Below are 12,162 nucleotides of genomic sequence, written 5' to 3' on the forward strand. Positions count from 1 at the left end.
CGGCGTCACCCAGCGAGTGTGGCTGCAGGCCGAGGCGAGGCCCTCCTCTGTCCACTCCGTGTCTGTCCCTCTGGCTGCCGTCTGGGATCCAGGGTGCACCTGTGGGCATGCTGTGTGCAGGACCGAGTCGGGTCTAGCACAGAGTAGGCCCTCAGCTGTCCCAGGCCCTGTGGATTCACCTGCATGGCCCCACACGGGGTCAATGTTACCCCGACTTGAAGGACAAAGAGTCAGCCAGGATGCCGACTCGCTGGGGGCTCCCAGCTGGTGGCAGTGGGGGAGGAGGAAAGGAAGGGACTGGCCTCGAGGCGCCTGGCTGGCAGGAGCACGGGGTGACCCATCCCAGGCGCCCTGGTCCCCGCTCACCGAGCCTCCCAAGGCCCCCTCAGCAGTGGCCACTCAGCCCAGGCACCTGCTGTGGGCCAGGCGTGGACCCCAAACAGTCCCAGCCAGGCGGCTGTGGGACCTCCTGCAGCACCTGGGGTGCCGGCTGTGGAGGGGTCAGCCCCGCCGGGCGTGGGGCCAGCGCTGGGCCATGGTGTTGGTTCACCCGTCCCTCACCCCCGCCCATCACCCCCGCCCCTCACCCCCGCCCTGAGCCAGCCTGGTGGGGCCCCGAGACTCACACATGGACCTGGCGTTCCTGCCCCAGGGGAGTCCGTGAACGGAGGATTCCAGGATACTCGAGAGCTCTGGGCCCAGAAAGGGGGCCCGGGGCGGGCGGGGACACTGAAGAGGGCCTTCCCAGGAGGCCCCTGGAGGACGGCATGCCTTACCCGGGCGCCTCCAGGGGGAAGGGGCGGCGGCAGGGCCTGGGTGGGGAGGGGCCCGGGTGGAACGGTGGCCCTGTCTCTGCAGGCCGGTACCTGTGCTCCGTGACGATGCTCCCACTGACGGAGCGGCAGCTGAAGCACCTCAGCCTGAAGCGGACGGCGCTGCTGGTCACAGCGAGCCTCCCGGGCAGCCCCTCCCCGGCGGAGCAGGTCGGGGCCGAGGTGCCCTTCAGCCCGGGGCTTTACGCCGACCAGGCCGAAATCCTCCTGAGCAACCACTACACCAGCTCCGAGGTGAAGGTCTTTGGCGCCATGGAGGTTCTGGAGCACCTGGAGGTGAGCCCTGAGCAGGCCGGAGCCAAGGCCCCTGGGAGGGGGAGGCGGGCAGGACCAGCTGCAGCCGTGAAGTCCTGGGCCGCCTCTCCTGGAAATGAGCACAGAGCTGAACGATCTTGACCACTCTTTTTCCCCAGAGCAGAATCCCTGTCTATTGTTGTTCAGTTATTAAGTCGTATCCGACTCAGTGACCCCGTGGACCGCAGCACGCCAGGCTTCCCTGTCCTTCACTGTCTCCCAGAGCTTGCTCAAAGTCATGTCCATTGAGTCAGTGATGCCATCCAACTACCTCCTCCTCTGTCGCCCCCTCTCCTCCTGCCTCTGTCTTTCTGGGCCTGTCTGTCGGCTCGTATGATTGTGTGAGGGGTGTGGCTGCTCCTTTCCTCCGCAGCACGTGCTAGTAAGCACGTCACGTGTCCACGAGTGAGTTCAGGGCAGGACGCGTGGTGACCGAGAGCAGGGCGAGCAGCTGAGCCCTCACCTGTCGCAGATCCTGCACGCCTGCCGACAGCAGGTCCCCAGCTCTGGGCCTGGGCCACCCTGTGTGTCGAAGGGTGGTGTAGGACAGGGGTTCCGGGGCCCGGCAGGGTGGAGGAGCTCGGGGCGCCGTGTGCAGGGCTCGCCGGCGTCTCCTCGGCCTTCTCTGGTCTCGCTGCGGCAGCCTTGGCTGCAGAGTGAGGCAGAGATGAATTGGCTGCTGACGGGGGAGCACCTGCCGGGCCCTGGGCTGGGCTGCTGGCATCTGACAGCCCAATGACAGAGCTCCGGCTGCCCCCTCGGGAAGCGAGTTTGGGGATGGCTCACGTAGCGCAGCATTATTTAAAAGGAGCTGTTGATTAGAATTCCGTGGTACTGATTTGTCCTTTTAAAAAACACCCGGCCTAGACAGCGTGCTCCTCTGACTCTGTTGGTTGCGTGCCTGTCGGCTGGATATGCCCAGCTAGCAGGGCACCATGAGTGTCAGGAAAAAGTGGGGGTGCACCCCTCAGCCCTGGGGCTCCCCAGGTGGCGCAGTGGTAAAGAACCCACCTGCCAATGCATGAGATGCAAGAGATGCAGGTTCGATCCCTAGGTCGGGAAGATCCCCTGCAGGAGGGCATGGCAACCCACTCCAGTATTCTCGCCTGGAGAATCCCATGGACAGAGGAGCCTGGCGGGCTACAGTCCCGGGGTCACGGAGAGTCAGACATGACTGAGCCAGCGTTCACATCCTCAGCTCTGATGTCTGTCCCAGGTGAAGTCGGGGTCCCCGGCTGTGCTGGCCTTCGTGAAGGAGAAGTCTCTGGGGCTGCCGAGCTTCGTCACCTACACAGTCGGCATCTCCGACCCCACGGCCGGCAGCCAGGGCCCTCTGTCCACCACCCTGACCTTCTCCAGCCCCAGCACTGACCAGGCTGTCACCATCCCAGTCACCGTGGCCTTCGTAATGGACCGCCGAGGCCCGGGTGCTCGTGAGTCACGGCACAGGGCCCCGGGGGGAGGGCGGCCAGCGTGGTCCAGCCAGGAGCGGAACCGGGAATCTGGGGTCGGGAGGAGCAGAAACGCACGTGCCCCCCGGAGCGAGTGACCGAGTCACTGGCAGGCGGGCTTCACTCCCCTCACCCCCATCTGCACTCACAGGGCAGCCGGAGGTCTTGTTAAATGTGACTGAATTGTACCCCTTGAGCACGGCCTTGGCTTTCGGGGCAGCACGCCCCTGAAGGGGCGGAAGCTGAGCCTCCTCCCTGCTCCAGGAGGCAGGGTCCTGGGGCCCAGCCTGGGGGGGGTCAAGCAGCCAGAGATGGACGGGGCAGGCCCTGGGCCCAGGGGGTGGGCTCAGGAGATGGACAGGGCGGGCCCCGGGCCCACGGGGTGGGCTCAGGAGATGGACGGGGCGGGCCCTGGGCTGACTGGGCTCAGGCCCGGCCCCTCCCCCAGAGTGCGGGCACAGCACTCGGGGCTCTGTGGGCTCATTGGTGACTGTGTCCTGGGCTGCAGACGGCGCCGGGCTCTTCCAGCGCGTCCTGGACTCCTACCAGGCCATGTTCTTCACGCTCTTCGCCCTGCTGGCCGGGACAGCGGCCACGATCATAGGTGAGCTGGGCGCTCCGCGTCCCCCTCCGTCTGCCCTGCCGTCCCCGCCCCCACTCTAATAGCCGCCCGTGCCTCTCTCAGCCTACCACGCAGTCTGCGCGCCCCAGGAGCCCCCCGCCACGCCAGCCCTCTCCCCGAGAGCCAGCCCTCAGCACAGCCCTCACTGTGAGTAGCCGCCCCGCGGAGCGGTCCAGGGTTGGGGGGACCCCGGGTCTCACGAGGCCCTGCCCCGGGCGTGAGTTGCAGCTGGGGTGTGAGCCCCAGAGGGCAGGTCCGGGCACTGGCCGGGGAACGGGAGCTGGTGGACGTCAGTCCTGGGCAAGGAGAGCTTTCCCTGGGGCAGACCAGGCAAGGCAGCGGGGCTGGGGCCAGGGACCCTGGGTCTGCCGGAGCACACTGGCGCCGCTTCCTAGGGCTCTCAGCAAGGGGCGGATGGGCTGACTCAGAGGTGAGGGTTTGGGCGGTCTCGAGGAGATGATGCTCAGAGAAGAATCGCATGACTCACTCCTCTTCATAGTCCAGCTGTCTCTGCGGTCCTAAGGCCCTGGTGACCCCGCAAGTGGCGTCCCCTGGGGCTGTGCAGTGTGCAACCTGCACTGCTGTACATGGCAGCCCTGTGTCTCCCTATTCCCTTTTAAGGGTTCCCTCCTCTACACAAAGAACCCTTGAGGGGGTGTCTACTGACCTACACGGGGCATGGCCTGGCTTCAAGGGGCCTGTGAGTTTCTTGGAAGAGGACACAGCTTTCTGTATAGATGCACGTTGCTGGGTAACCAGACCTTCCACGTGTCCTGGACCCCAGAATCACAGCCCTTGTCCAGGCTAGCTCTCAGGCCTGTGACGCCCAGGGGAGGCCGTGGACTGCTCAGCAGCTCACTTCCCTGTGTCGACTCTGACCACAGAGTCGTCCTGTTACTTACTGTCGTTGTCCTGTTGATCAGCTGTCCTGCAGTGGGCGCTCGCCCTGCAACCCGCATCCCCCAGCACACGCCTCCCTGTTTTGCGGAAGTCGTGCCGGGGGCTTCGCCTTGCCTCCTGAGCACCCCAGACCCTTCCACCCACACACTTTGGAGTCTGTTCCTATAGCTTTCACTGCCCAGATGGACAGGCCCCTTTCCCCGAGTGCCCCCGGATGGGACGTGGTCCTGGGATTCTGAGTCTCTGCCCGGCAGGCTGTGTGCTCTGGGAGGTCAGGCTGTGGCCCAGGCCTCTGCCTGTGCAGCTCAGCAGGCCCCTGTGGACCCCGCCTACCAGCCCGGGAGCCTGGGCCGCTTCCTGACCATCGTCTGGCGTGGGCCTGCGGGATCCAGGGGCGTCGAGGTCTCCCTTCAGCTGACAGCGTCTCTCTTCCCACCTAGATTTTGCTGCCTCATCGCCACCACCTTTCAGTGCACTCCCTCCTGCCCGCCGAAGCAGCCCCGCCTCAGGGCTGTGGAGCCCATGGTACCCGTCCCACTAGGCAGCGGGCTGAGACCCTGGGCCCCACCGCCCCCGGGGATAGGCCTGCCGGGTCCAGCCTGGAGCGAGCCCCGGCCCCGGCCGCCACTGCCCCCATCAGCACCGCCCCTGCCGTAACTGGAGTCTAGGCTGTGCCCACGAGCTCAGTCTTACATGTAGGAACTTAAGTTTGTTGTTTGGGGTTTTTGTTTTGTTTTGTTTTTATTGTTTTGTTTTACTGAGTCTTGCAGAGGCAAAGACTTTGGCTCCCTCCTCGACCTGTTGTCTGGGGTTTCTTAAAGCACACGCAGCTTTTATTATTTTGGAGTCTCTAGAATCACACCGTTCTCAGGACTTAGAGCAGGCGGCCGTCTGTGGACCAGGGCTCTGTAGATGCTGTGACAGCAGTGTTCTCAGGGAAAGGACTTTGTCAGTGATGTTTTTTATTTGTGTCAGTTCTTTTCTCTCTGGAAACCCGACATTTCCCCCGTCCGGCTCCTACTGGGAAATGATTGGAGCAAATGGTCGCGAGTGACCGGGGCCACCCCAGGGCTACACGAGGAGCCTCAGGGCTGGGCCAGGGCGCCCAGATCAGCCTCAGGGGCTCCTGAAACTCCCGGAGCTGGGAGCCTTTCCTCCTGCCCCCACCGAGGGCCGCTGTGAACGGACAGTGTCCTCTGTGGTTCTTTGTTTTCCCCGGCGGTGAACTTGGCCTCCGCCCCAGGGGACAGCCCGTCCTGCCTGTCCCGGCTTCACTATCAGCACAGGGGCTTCAGAGTCGGAATCAGGGAGGCGTCCTTGACCTGGAGCCAGGCACCGCCCGTGTGCTCAGTCCTCGGCCCACGCACAGGCCCGCGTTCTCCGCCCCTCCTTCTGTACGAAGCACCTTGCCAATCTGAGCCTCCACCGCCCTGCGGGACGGGCTCCCTCAAGGCAGCTCCCCAGACGGGCCAGGGAAGAGGCAGCTCGGAAAACAGCCTCCCACCCAGCCCTCGTCCATGCGGCAGCTGAGACCTCCAGGACGCAGCCCTCCCGTGGCCAGGGAGCCGGGCCGCCCCCAGGAAGCCCCAGGGCCCGGCGTGCGTGGACCCTGCCGTGGGGCCTCCAGCTTTGAACCTGAGCCGTATGCCTGAATCTGCCTCAGTCCTTCGGGGCTGGACCATGCAATTTATTTTTTAAAGCTAGAGACAGGAAGAATTGTGCCTTGGCATATTACTTGAGCTCAAACTGACAACTTGGATGTAAATAGGCACATTTCTACCTGGTTTATTTAATAAAGCTCGATTTAATTTCTTAACACGAGTGTGATTATTACCGGAGTCCCCTGCGTCCTGCCCGGAGCCCACCCAGGCTGGCGTTGCCACTTCCCGTTGTGTGAATGTGGGGAGCGGGTCTGTTCTATGGGCCTCTTCTCTGGCTGCACACCCAGGCCTCCCTCCCCTCTGAGGGATCTCTGTGACCATCATCAACCCCACTGCCCCACCCTGGCTGGTCCAGCCTCGAGGATGGGAACAGACCTGGTGTGTCTCCACAGTCTGGTCCACAGGAACACCTAGAAAGCATGTAATGATACCATATGCCCCTGGTGGCTCAGACGGTAAAGAAGGTGCCTGCAATGTGGGAGACCCAGGACAGAGGAGAATGGAGAATCTCCTCTAGAGAGATCGTCCAGAGAATCCCATGGACAGGGGAGGTTGGCGGGCTACAGTCTATGGGGTTGCAAAGAGTTGGACACAATTGAGTGACTCACACACGCACACATGCTCAGCACAGGGCCCGCCTGGCACGCACCACTCAGTACAAGTCAGCACAGCCCTCAGGCACGGCCCTCAGTGGCACAAGGTGGCCGCCAGGATCCAGCTGTCACATCACGACTGGACATGGCAGCATCCAGAAGAAGAAGCACAGAGACAAACCCTCCCTGTCTCTTTCTAAGGACTGAAGGCTTCTCTTGTGGAAGGCTCCTCAGCAAACAGCTCCCACCTTACCTGTTGGCCAGAGTCTGTGTCCATGACCCTTCCCAGCCCCTGGAGGTGAGGGCCACGGATGATTGTTCCTTCAGGAAACGATCGTGTATGGTATTCCTTCAGGGTTGACTGGAGGTCTGGATGTTGACCCCCTCAACAACTTTCAGATGAAAATGGAGAGGTGTCAGGGCCTGCCCAGCTGGTCTCCTCCCTGATCACTGCGTCTTCCTCCCTTTGCTCATCTCAGGCACTCTGACCCCTGACAGAGCTCCCAGCTGGTCTCCTCCCTGATCGCTGCGTCTTCCTCCCTTTGCTCATCTCAGGCACTCTGACCCCTGACAGAGCTCCCAGCTGGTCTCCTCCCTGATCGCTGCGTCTTCCTCCCTTTGCTCATCTCAGGCACTCTGACCCCTGACAGAGCTGGATGGACACCCCGGCCTACGGCCGAGAGGTCTGGGCTTTCTTCTCCCCGGACGTCACCGTCATCTTAAAGCACGTGCTACTGGAAACAGCCAGACGCGGCCGGAGGCGAGGGCGTTGACAAAACCCGGTGACTTGCCTCCGTTTTCTGTTCCCGAGCTAACCAAGCAACTTTCACTCTCTCAAGGGTGCCAAAAAATGCTTTCAGCACCATTTCGTGCTAAAAATATAGTATTGCATATAGGGTTTTTTCCCCTCTAGAATTCCTAAGTTTGGCCAAAAAAATAACTCTGTTTCTCTCTGTCTCCTCCTGTTTCTCTGTGTCTGTGTGTGTTGGGGGCGGGGAGGGGGCCGTATTAGACATGTTACATCTCAAGGTCTGAGACACCAGCTCTGAGACACACCACAGCCTGGGCGTCCAGGTGGGTGGGAAAGGCACGGGGTTTACAGATGAGGTGGCTGAGGTGCAGGCCCACCGTCTGCGGTGGGAGGGGGCTCGTGTTCCCCCGTCTGCAGAGCAGCCTTCCTAACACCTGGGGGCCTCCCTACCCACCAGCCCGCGGTGGCACCAGGGTAACAGGTGGTACGTGGGCTGCACGTTCCTCCCAGCCCTCCGCCTCCCTGCACCTCCCCCGAGGCTGAACGCGTGACCCCGCCGCCGTGGAGGTCACGTGACTTGCTTTGGCCATGCGGGTGGAGGTGACCACGTGTCCATTCAGAGCCTGGGCTTAGAGGCCTCACCAGTTCCCCTGACCCTCCGTGTGCTTCTGCCGTTGACAGAATCACAGGGGGGCCCAGGGCACCAGAGACACGCATCCCTACCCCCGGCCGCCTGGCCCTGGGCGTGAGTGACGGCAGTTACAAGCTCACCGACGCTGGGGACAGTTTGTCAGGAGCATTACTCAGCAGTAGGTGACCTGCTACAGAGCACGGCATGAATTCCCTTCTGGCCGAACCCTGAGGGGCGGCTTTCTGCCGCTTGTCTCAGAGTCTGAGTGACGCGGCTGTGGCCTCGGACCCCTCCCCTCAGCCCGTTCGCTCCTGGGCTCTGCCTGGAGCTTGACAGGCCTTCCTGGTGGCCTTGACAGGAGTGGGAAGCGTGCCCCGCGTCAGCGCCCCGACCAGGCACTCAGGCATGTGCTGTGGAGGCTAACCACGCAGGGCCCTCCTCCCCGGAGCTCTGGTTTTCTCCTCCTTGGGCTTCTGTTCTCTCATCACCCCAGTGGGCCAGGTGACGACCAGGACCAAGAGAGGAGGTCGGGGCACACAGCACCCCCGGGGCTGGGCTGCGAGCCGCTGCTCTCCAGCCTCTTGAACAAAGCGAGTCATGAATCTGAATCTAGAATCAAGGCTCGGGGACAGGCTACCTTGGCTGGGGGGCGCTGCAAAGTCACTGTGTGAGAGGAGGGGTCAAGAGTCAAGGGCATTAACAGAGAACAATCATGGGTTGTACTTTTTCTTGTTCAACTGCCTTATCGTGCAGATGGGAAAACTGAGGTCCAGAGACAGGAAGGGACTAGCGGGGGGCCCCCCCCTGGTTAGTACACCAGGCCCTTCTCCTGACGGTCAAGGTTGCTCCTCCTCCACCCGGAGTAGCCACCCAGGACACAAGGACTCATTGGTGGATGGCGGGGGCCTTTCCCCCACGACTAACCCTCAAGGAGCCCGTCTGGAGCCCCAATTTTAATGTCACATGAGGTGAGCGATCTCAGTTAAAGAGAGAGACGGGAAGAAAACAAAGCCAGAACCGTGCGTTTGGGGATCGTCTGTTGTCTTGTTGGGTTTTATGCTGTATGTTAAGTGGTGCACAGAAACTCCCGCGGGGAGGATTTCATCAGCAGACTCACGAGGTGACCGCTTTCACGTGGGGAGTATTTGCTGAAAGCAAATGGAGACGACTGCAAGCACTGGGAGGTGGCAGCCCGTGTTCCCATTGCTCCGTGGTTCCCAGGGACCGTCGCCTCGGGGTGGCGGTGGCTTGCCCCTTGGGTCCTTCTCCACGGAGCGGGGCGTGTCGGGAGGCCAAGGGCAGCAGCCCAGGGCCCGAGGCACGGGCCCGGCCACCGCAGGCTGCCTGCCTCTGCCGCTCACCAGCGGGCGGCCATGGCCTTGAGGACGCCCTGTCACCTCCCGGAGCCTCAGTGCCCCCATCTGCAAAGCGGCAGATGCGCTGTGTGGCTTCCAGGAGCTGCTCTGTTGGCCCCCCAGCGTGCTGGCGAGCAAGCGCGTGGCGCTCAGTAACTGTGAGCTGCTCTAGCTTCGTCTCCCTGGGGGTTGGAGGCAACTGCCCTCGCTCTCCTGGGGGCCGTGAAAGCTTCCCCGCCGGAGCCCCTGCTGCCGCTCACCAGGCCGATGGAGTCAAATCACAGGCAGGTGCAGGCTCACAAACCACGGGACAGCCCAGCACGTGGCCCCGAGAGTGCGGGGCTGAGGGTGGATGGCCTTGCCCACTGGGCTCACCTGCCAGGTGGGAGCAGAGCCCTGCAGGCCCGTTCTTCTGGTTTTCTAGAGACTCTGAAATTCCAGCTCGGGGGAGGTAAAACCTTCCAGTGTATACATATTGGTAATAACGTTTAAATATATATGTATTTTTTAGAAAAACCAACTTGTGGGGGCCAAAGAAACCTGCTCTCAGGGCACCAGCTTTCAGTCTCTGAGTTTCTCCATAAACAGTAAGCATTCTGGCACATGCCTGCCCCCAGCCCCTTCTTGTGTCCCTGGCAGACGTTGCTGATCACTCCCAGAACTCTCTTTCTTGCTCAGGCAGGACTCCGCCTTGGACTCCCTACAGTCCAGCGTTCTGGCAGCCACGGCCCGTCAGCCGGTATCAACAGAAGTGAGGAGTCCCACCTTTCCCACTAACCTACTCCCAAGCCACTCATTTCAGAGGCAGGAAAGGACTAGTTTTAGCTCACTCATAACCAGACGTGAAAAGATCAGCTTCTCTTTGGCAGCTGACAAAGACAGAGGCACTGGATGAAGGATGTTTTGTGTGCTGGAGTGTGTCTTTTTTTTTTTTCTTCAAAAGTATAGGTTTGGGACCGAAGCATCTTCAAATGCAGAAGATGTAGGCCCCACTTCCTGCCCCTACTGCCCACTGGGTCCAGGTGGAGGGCATTGATAGACAGAGGTAGGGTGTTTGTGTAAACATAATACTTTATTTTCAGGAACCACAGAAACGCCATTCGCCCCCCTGTGGGGGAGGAGAACAGGAGCTCATGGTCTAAATCAAAGGAAAATGATCAAGGCGCCCAAGTTGGAGGCAGACTCCTGTCGGCTGTCAAGCCGGTAATTTTGTTCCCTGAGCCGGGAGGGGTAAGGTGCTGTTACCACCTCCAGGAGATTCTGGCAGCCTTTGTCAACGCTCTGCTTCCCCAGGAGCTGGCAGGGTGGGAGTTGGAGGGATGAGTCAGACAAGGCTTCTCCCGGTGGGGCAGGGGGAGACCCAGCAAGGCGCAGAGCTGCTCCTGTGGGTGGGCGTGCGGCAGCCTCAGGGGAGGGACGCGGCTGGGTTGGAGGAGGCTCCTAGGAGGAAGGTAGTCAGAACCAGGCGTGGGACATTGTCAGAGGGGCTGGTATGAGCCGCAGGTCACAAGCTGCTTTTGGGATAGGAAATGGCAACCCACTCCAGTGTTCTTGCCTGGAGAATTCCATGGACAGAGGGGCCTGGCGGGCTATAATCCAAAGGATCGCAAAGAGTCGGACATGGCTGAGTGACCAGGCATATCGGAAACTCCCAGCGTCCTCTGAGGGCAGTGTTGAGCAGTGGGAAGGAACGCTGGGGCCTGGATTCATATCCTCACCCATTTGGGACAGAGTTATGGCCTATTGTTCTGGGTATAAAAAGCTCTCGGCTCCCAAACTAGGGGGTGCAGGGAAGTGCCGATTTGGGGTGATGGGCCAGTGCATTCAAACAAGGCCTCCTGCGTCCCCCAGGCCTGTGGCATTCCCCAGGGGCGTGCATGGCTGGGTTGAGATGTTCTGAATTCAGGACCTGGAGAGAAGTCAGTTAATTAACTTCTTAAGTTAATTCTTCCCAATCTAACTGGACTCTTACTTTTTTTAAGTTTCTCACTTTTTGAGTGACAAAACGGATGAAGCCCACTTTCAGTACAATTTCACATAATTTCAGATTCTGAGTAGCTTATTTCATATGACAGTTAAAAGCTATTATATCAAGTCATGGTATAAAATGTTCTGATTATGGGTCAATCCTCATTGTATCTCAACCTGTAAAGTGCTTAATATGCTCTGTGTCCTACTCATAAAAGTACACCTTTAAACCAAGGATGAAACACCGCAGGTGTCACCTTGGAAAGCCTGCGGGCACTGAGTTTTATCGAGAGGCTCTGAGGGAGCGTGCCTAGAGCTGCGAGCCCCGCCGTGTGCTGTGGGGAGCCTGCCCCTCGTATGGCAGGTGCCTGAGTGGGCGTGTTGTGGCCAGCGGCTGCTCGGAGGGGCACCCTGGGGTCACTGTATGTGTGAGTGGAGTCCCCCGGGGACAGTTGGCAGGATGACTGCTCCGCCCAAGGAGAGTGGACGGGACGTGTTTGGGGGAAACACGTGCCCTCACCTCACCTCTGCCCCTTGGCCCTTTAGCCAGGCTCCCCCAGACTTCCGGTCCTGACTGTCCAGCCAGGACCTTCCCCTCCCTGGGCCTCAGCATCCCCCTCGGCTTTGATTAGATGCCCCAGCTCCAAAAGCCTGTGGGTCCAGCAAGGGAGCAGACCCCAGGCCGGGGCCCTGCCTGCCCGCCTGCCCGCCGCAGCCGCATCCCCAGGGAGCACAGCTGCCACCGTGGGGCCGCCCTGCTCTTGGCAGGTGGGAGACGGAACTGCAGAGGCCCCAGCGGTGGCGGGGGGCGGTGCGCTGGGCAGCCCAGCGGGCCGGTTCCTCTGCCAACCGCGGCCTGATTTAACCGGCATGGCATGGCACAGTGAGGCCCTGAAGGGCAGTGCCAGCCGCTCCGCGTTCCTGCCCGACTCAGAACACCTGAGCTGCCTCGGCTCCTCCCACCCCAAGTGGGGCGATGCTCCCGGCAGCCTGGGCTGATCCGTCAGCCTGCCCTGCTGCTCTTGTCGTCTGCCTTCTCTGCCGGCCTGACTCCCTGCTCCAGGGCAGGACTCTCCTCTCTTCTGCAGTTTCCCTTCTTCCTC

The 12,162-nt window shown here is 61.2% G+C and overlaps 1 protein-coding gene across 1 annotated transcript in view; it reads left to right on the forward strand.

Annotated features, from left to right (window-relative positions):
* NUP210 (nucleoporin 210) overlaps positions 1 to 5,909 on the forward strand; it is a 91,528-nt gene extending 85,619 nt beyond the window's left edge. The window contains exons 36-40 of the mRNA XM_070360418.1: positions 859 to 1,109; positions 2,344 to 2,560; positions 3,087 to 3,182; positions 3,264 to 3,347; positions 4,541 to 5,909. Coding sequence (XP_070216519.1) covers positions 859 to 1,109; positions 2,344 to 2,560; positions 3,087 to 3,182; positions 3,264 to 3,347; positions 4,541 to 4,641 — 749 coding nt within the window. The 3' untranslated portion in view covers positions 4,642 to 5,909. The remainder of the gene's footprint in view (positions 1 to 858; positions 1,110 to 2,343; positions 2,561 to 3,086; positions 3,183 to 3,263; positions 3,348 to 4,540) is intronic.
* The last annotated feature ends 6,253 nt before the right edge of the window (positions 5,910 to 12,162 follow it).

The sequence above is a fragment of the Bos mutus genome, chromosome 22 (genome assembly GCF_027580195.1).
Source record: "Bos mutus isolate GX-2022 chromosome 22, NWIPB_WYAK_1.1, whole genome shotgun sequence".
In the NCBI taxonomy this organism is placed as follows: domain Eukaryota; kingdom Metazoa; phylum Chordata; class Mammalia; order Artiodactyla; family Bovidae; genus Bos; species Bos mutus.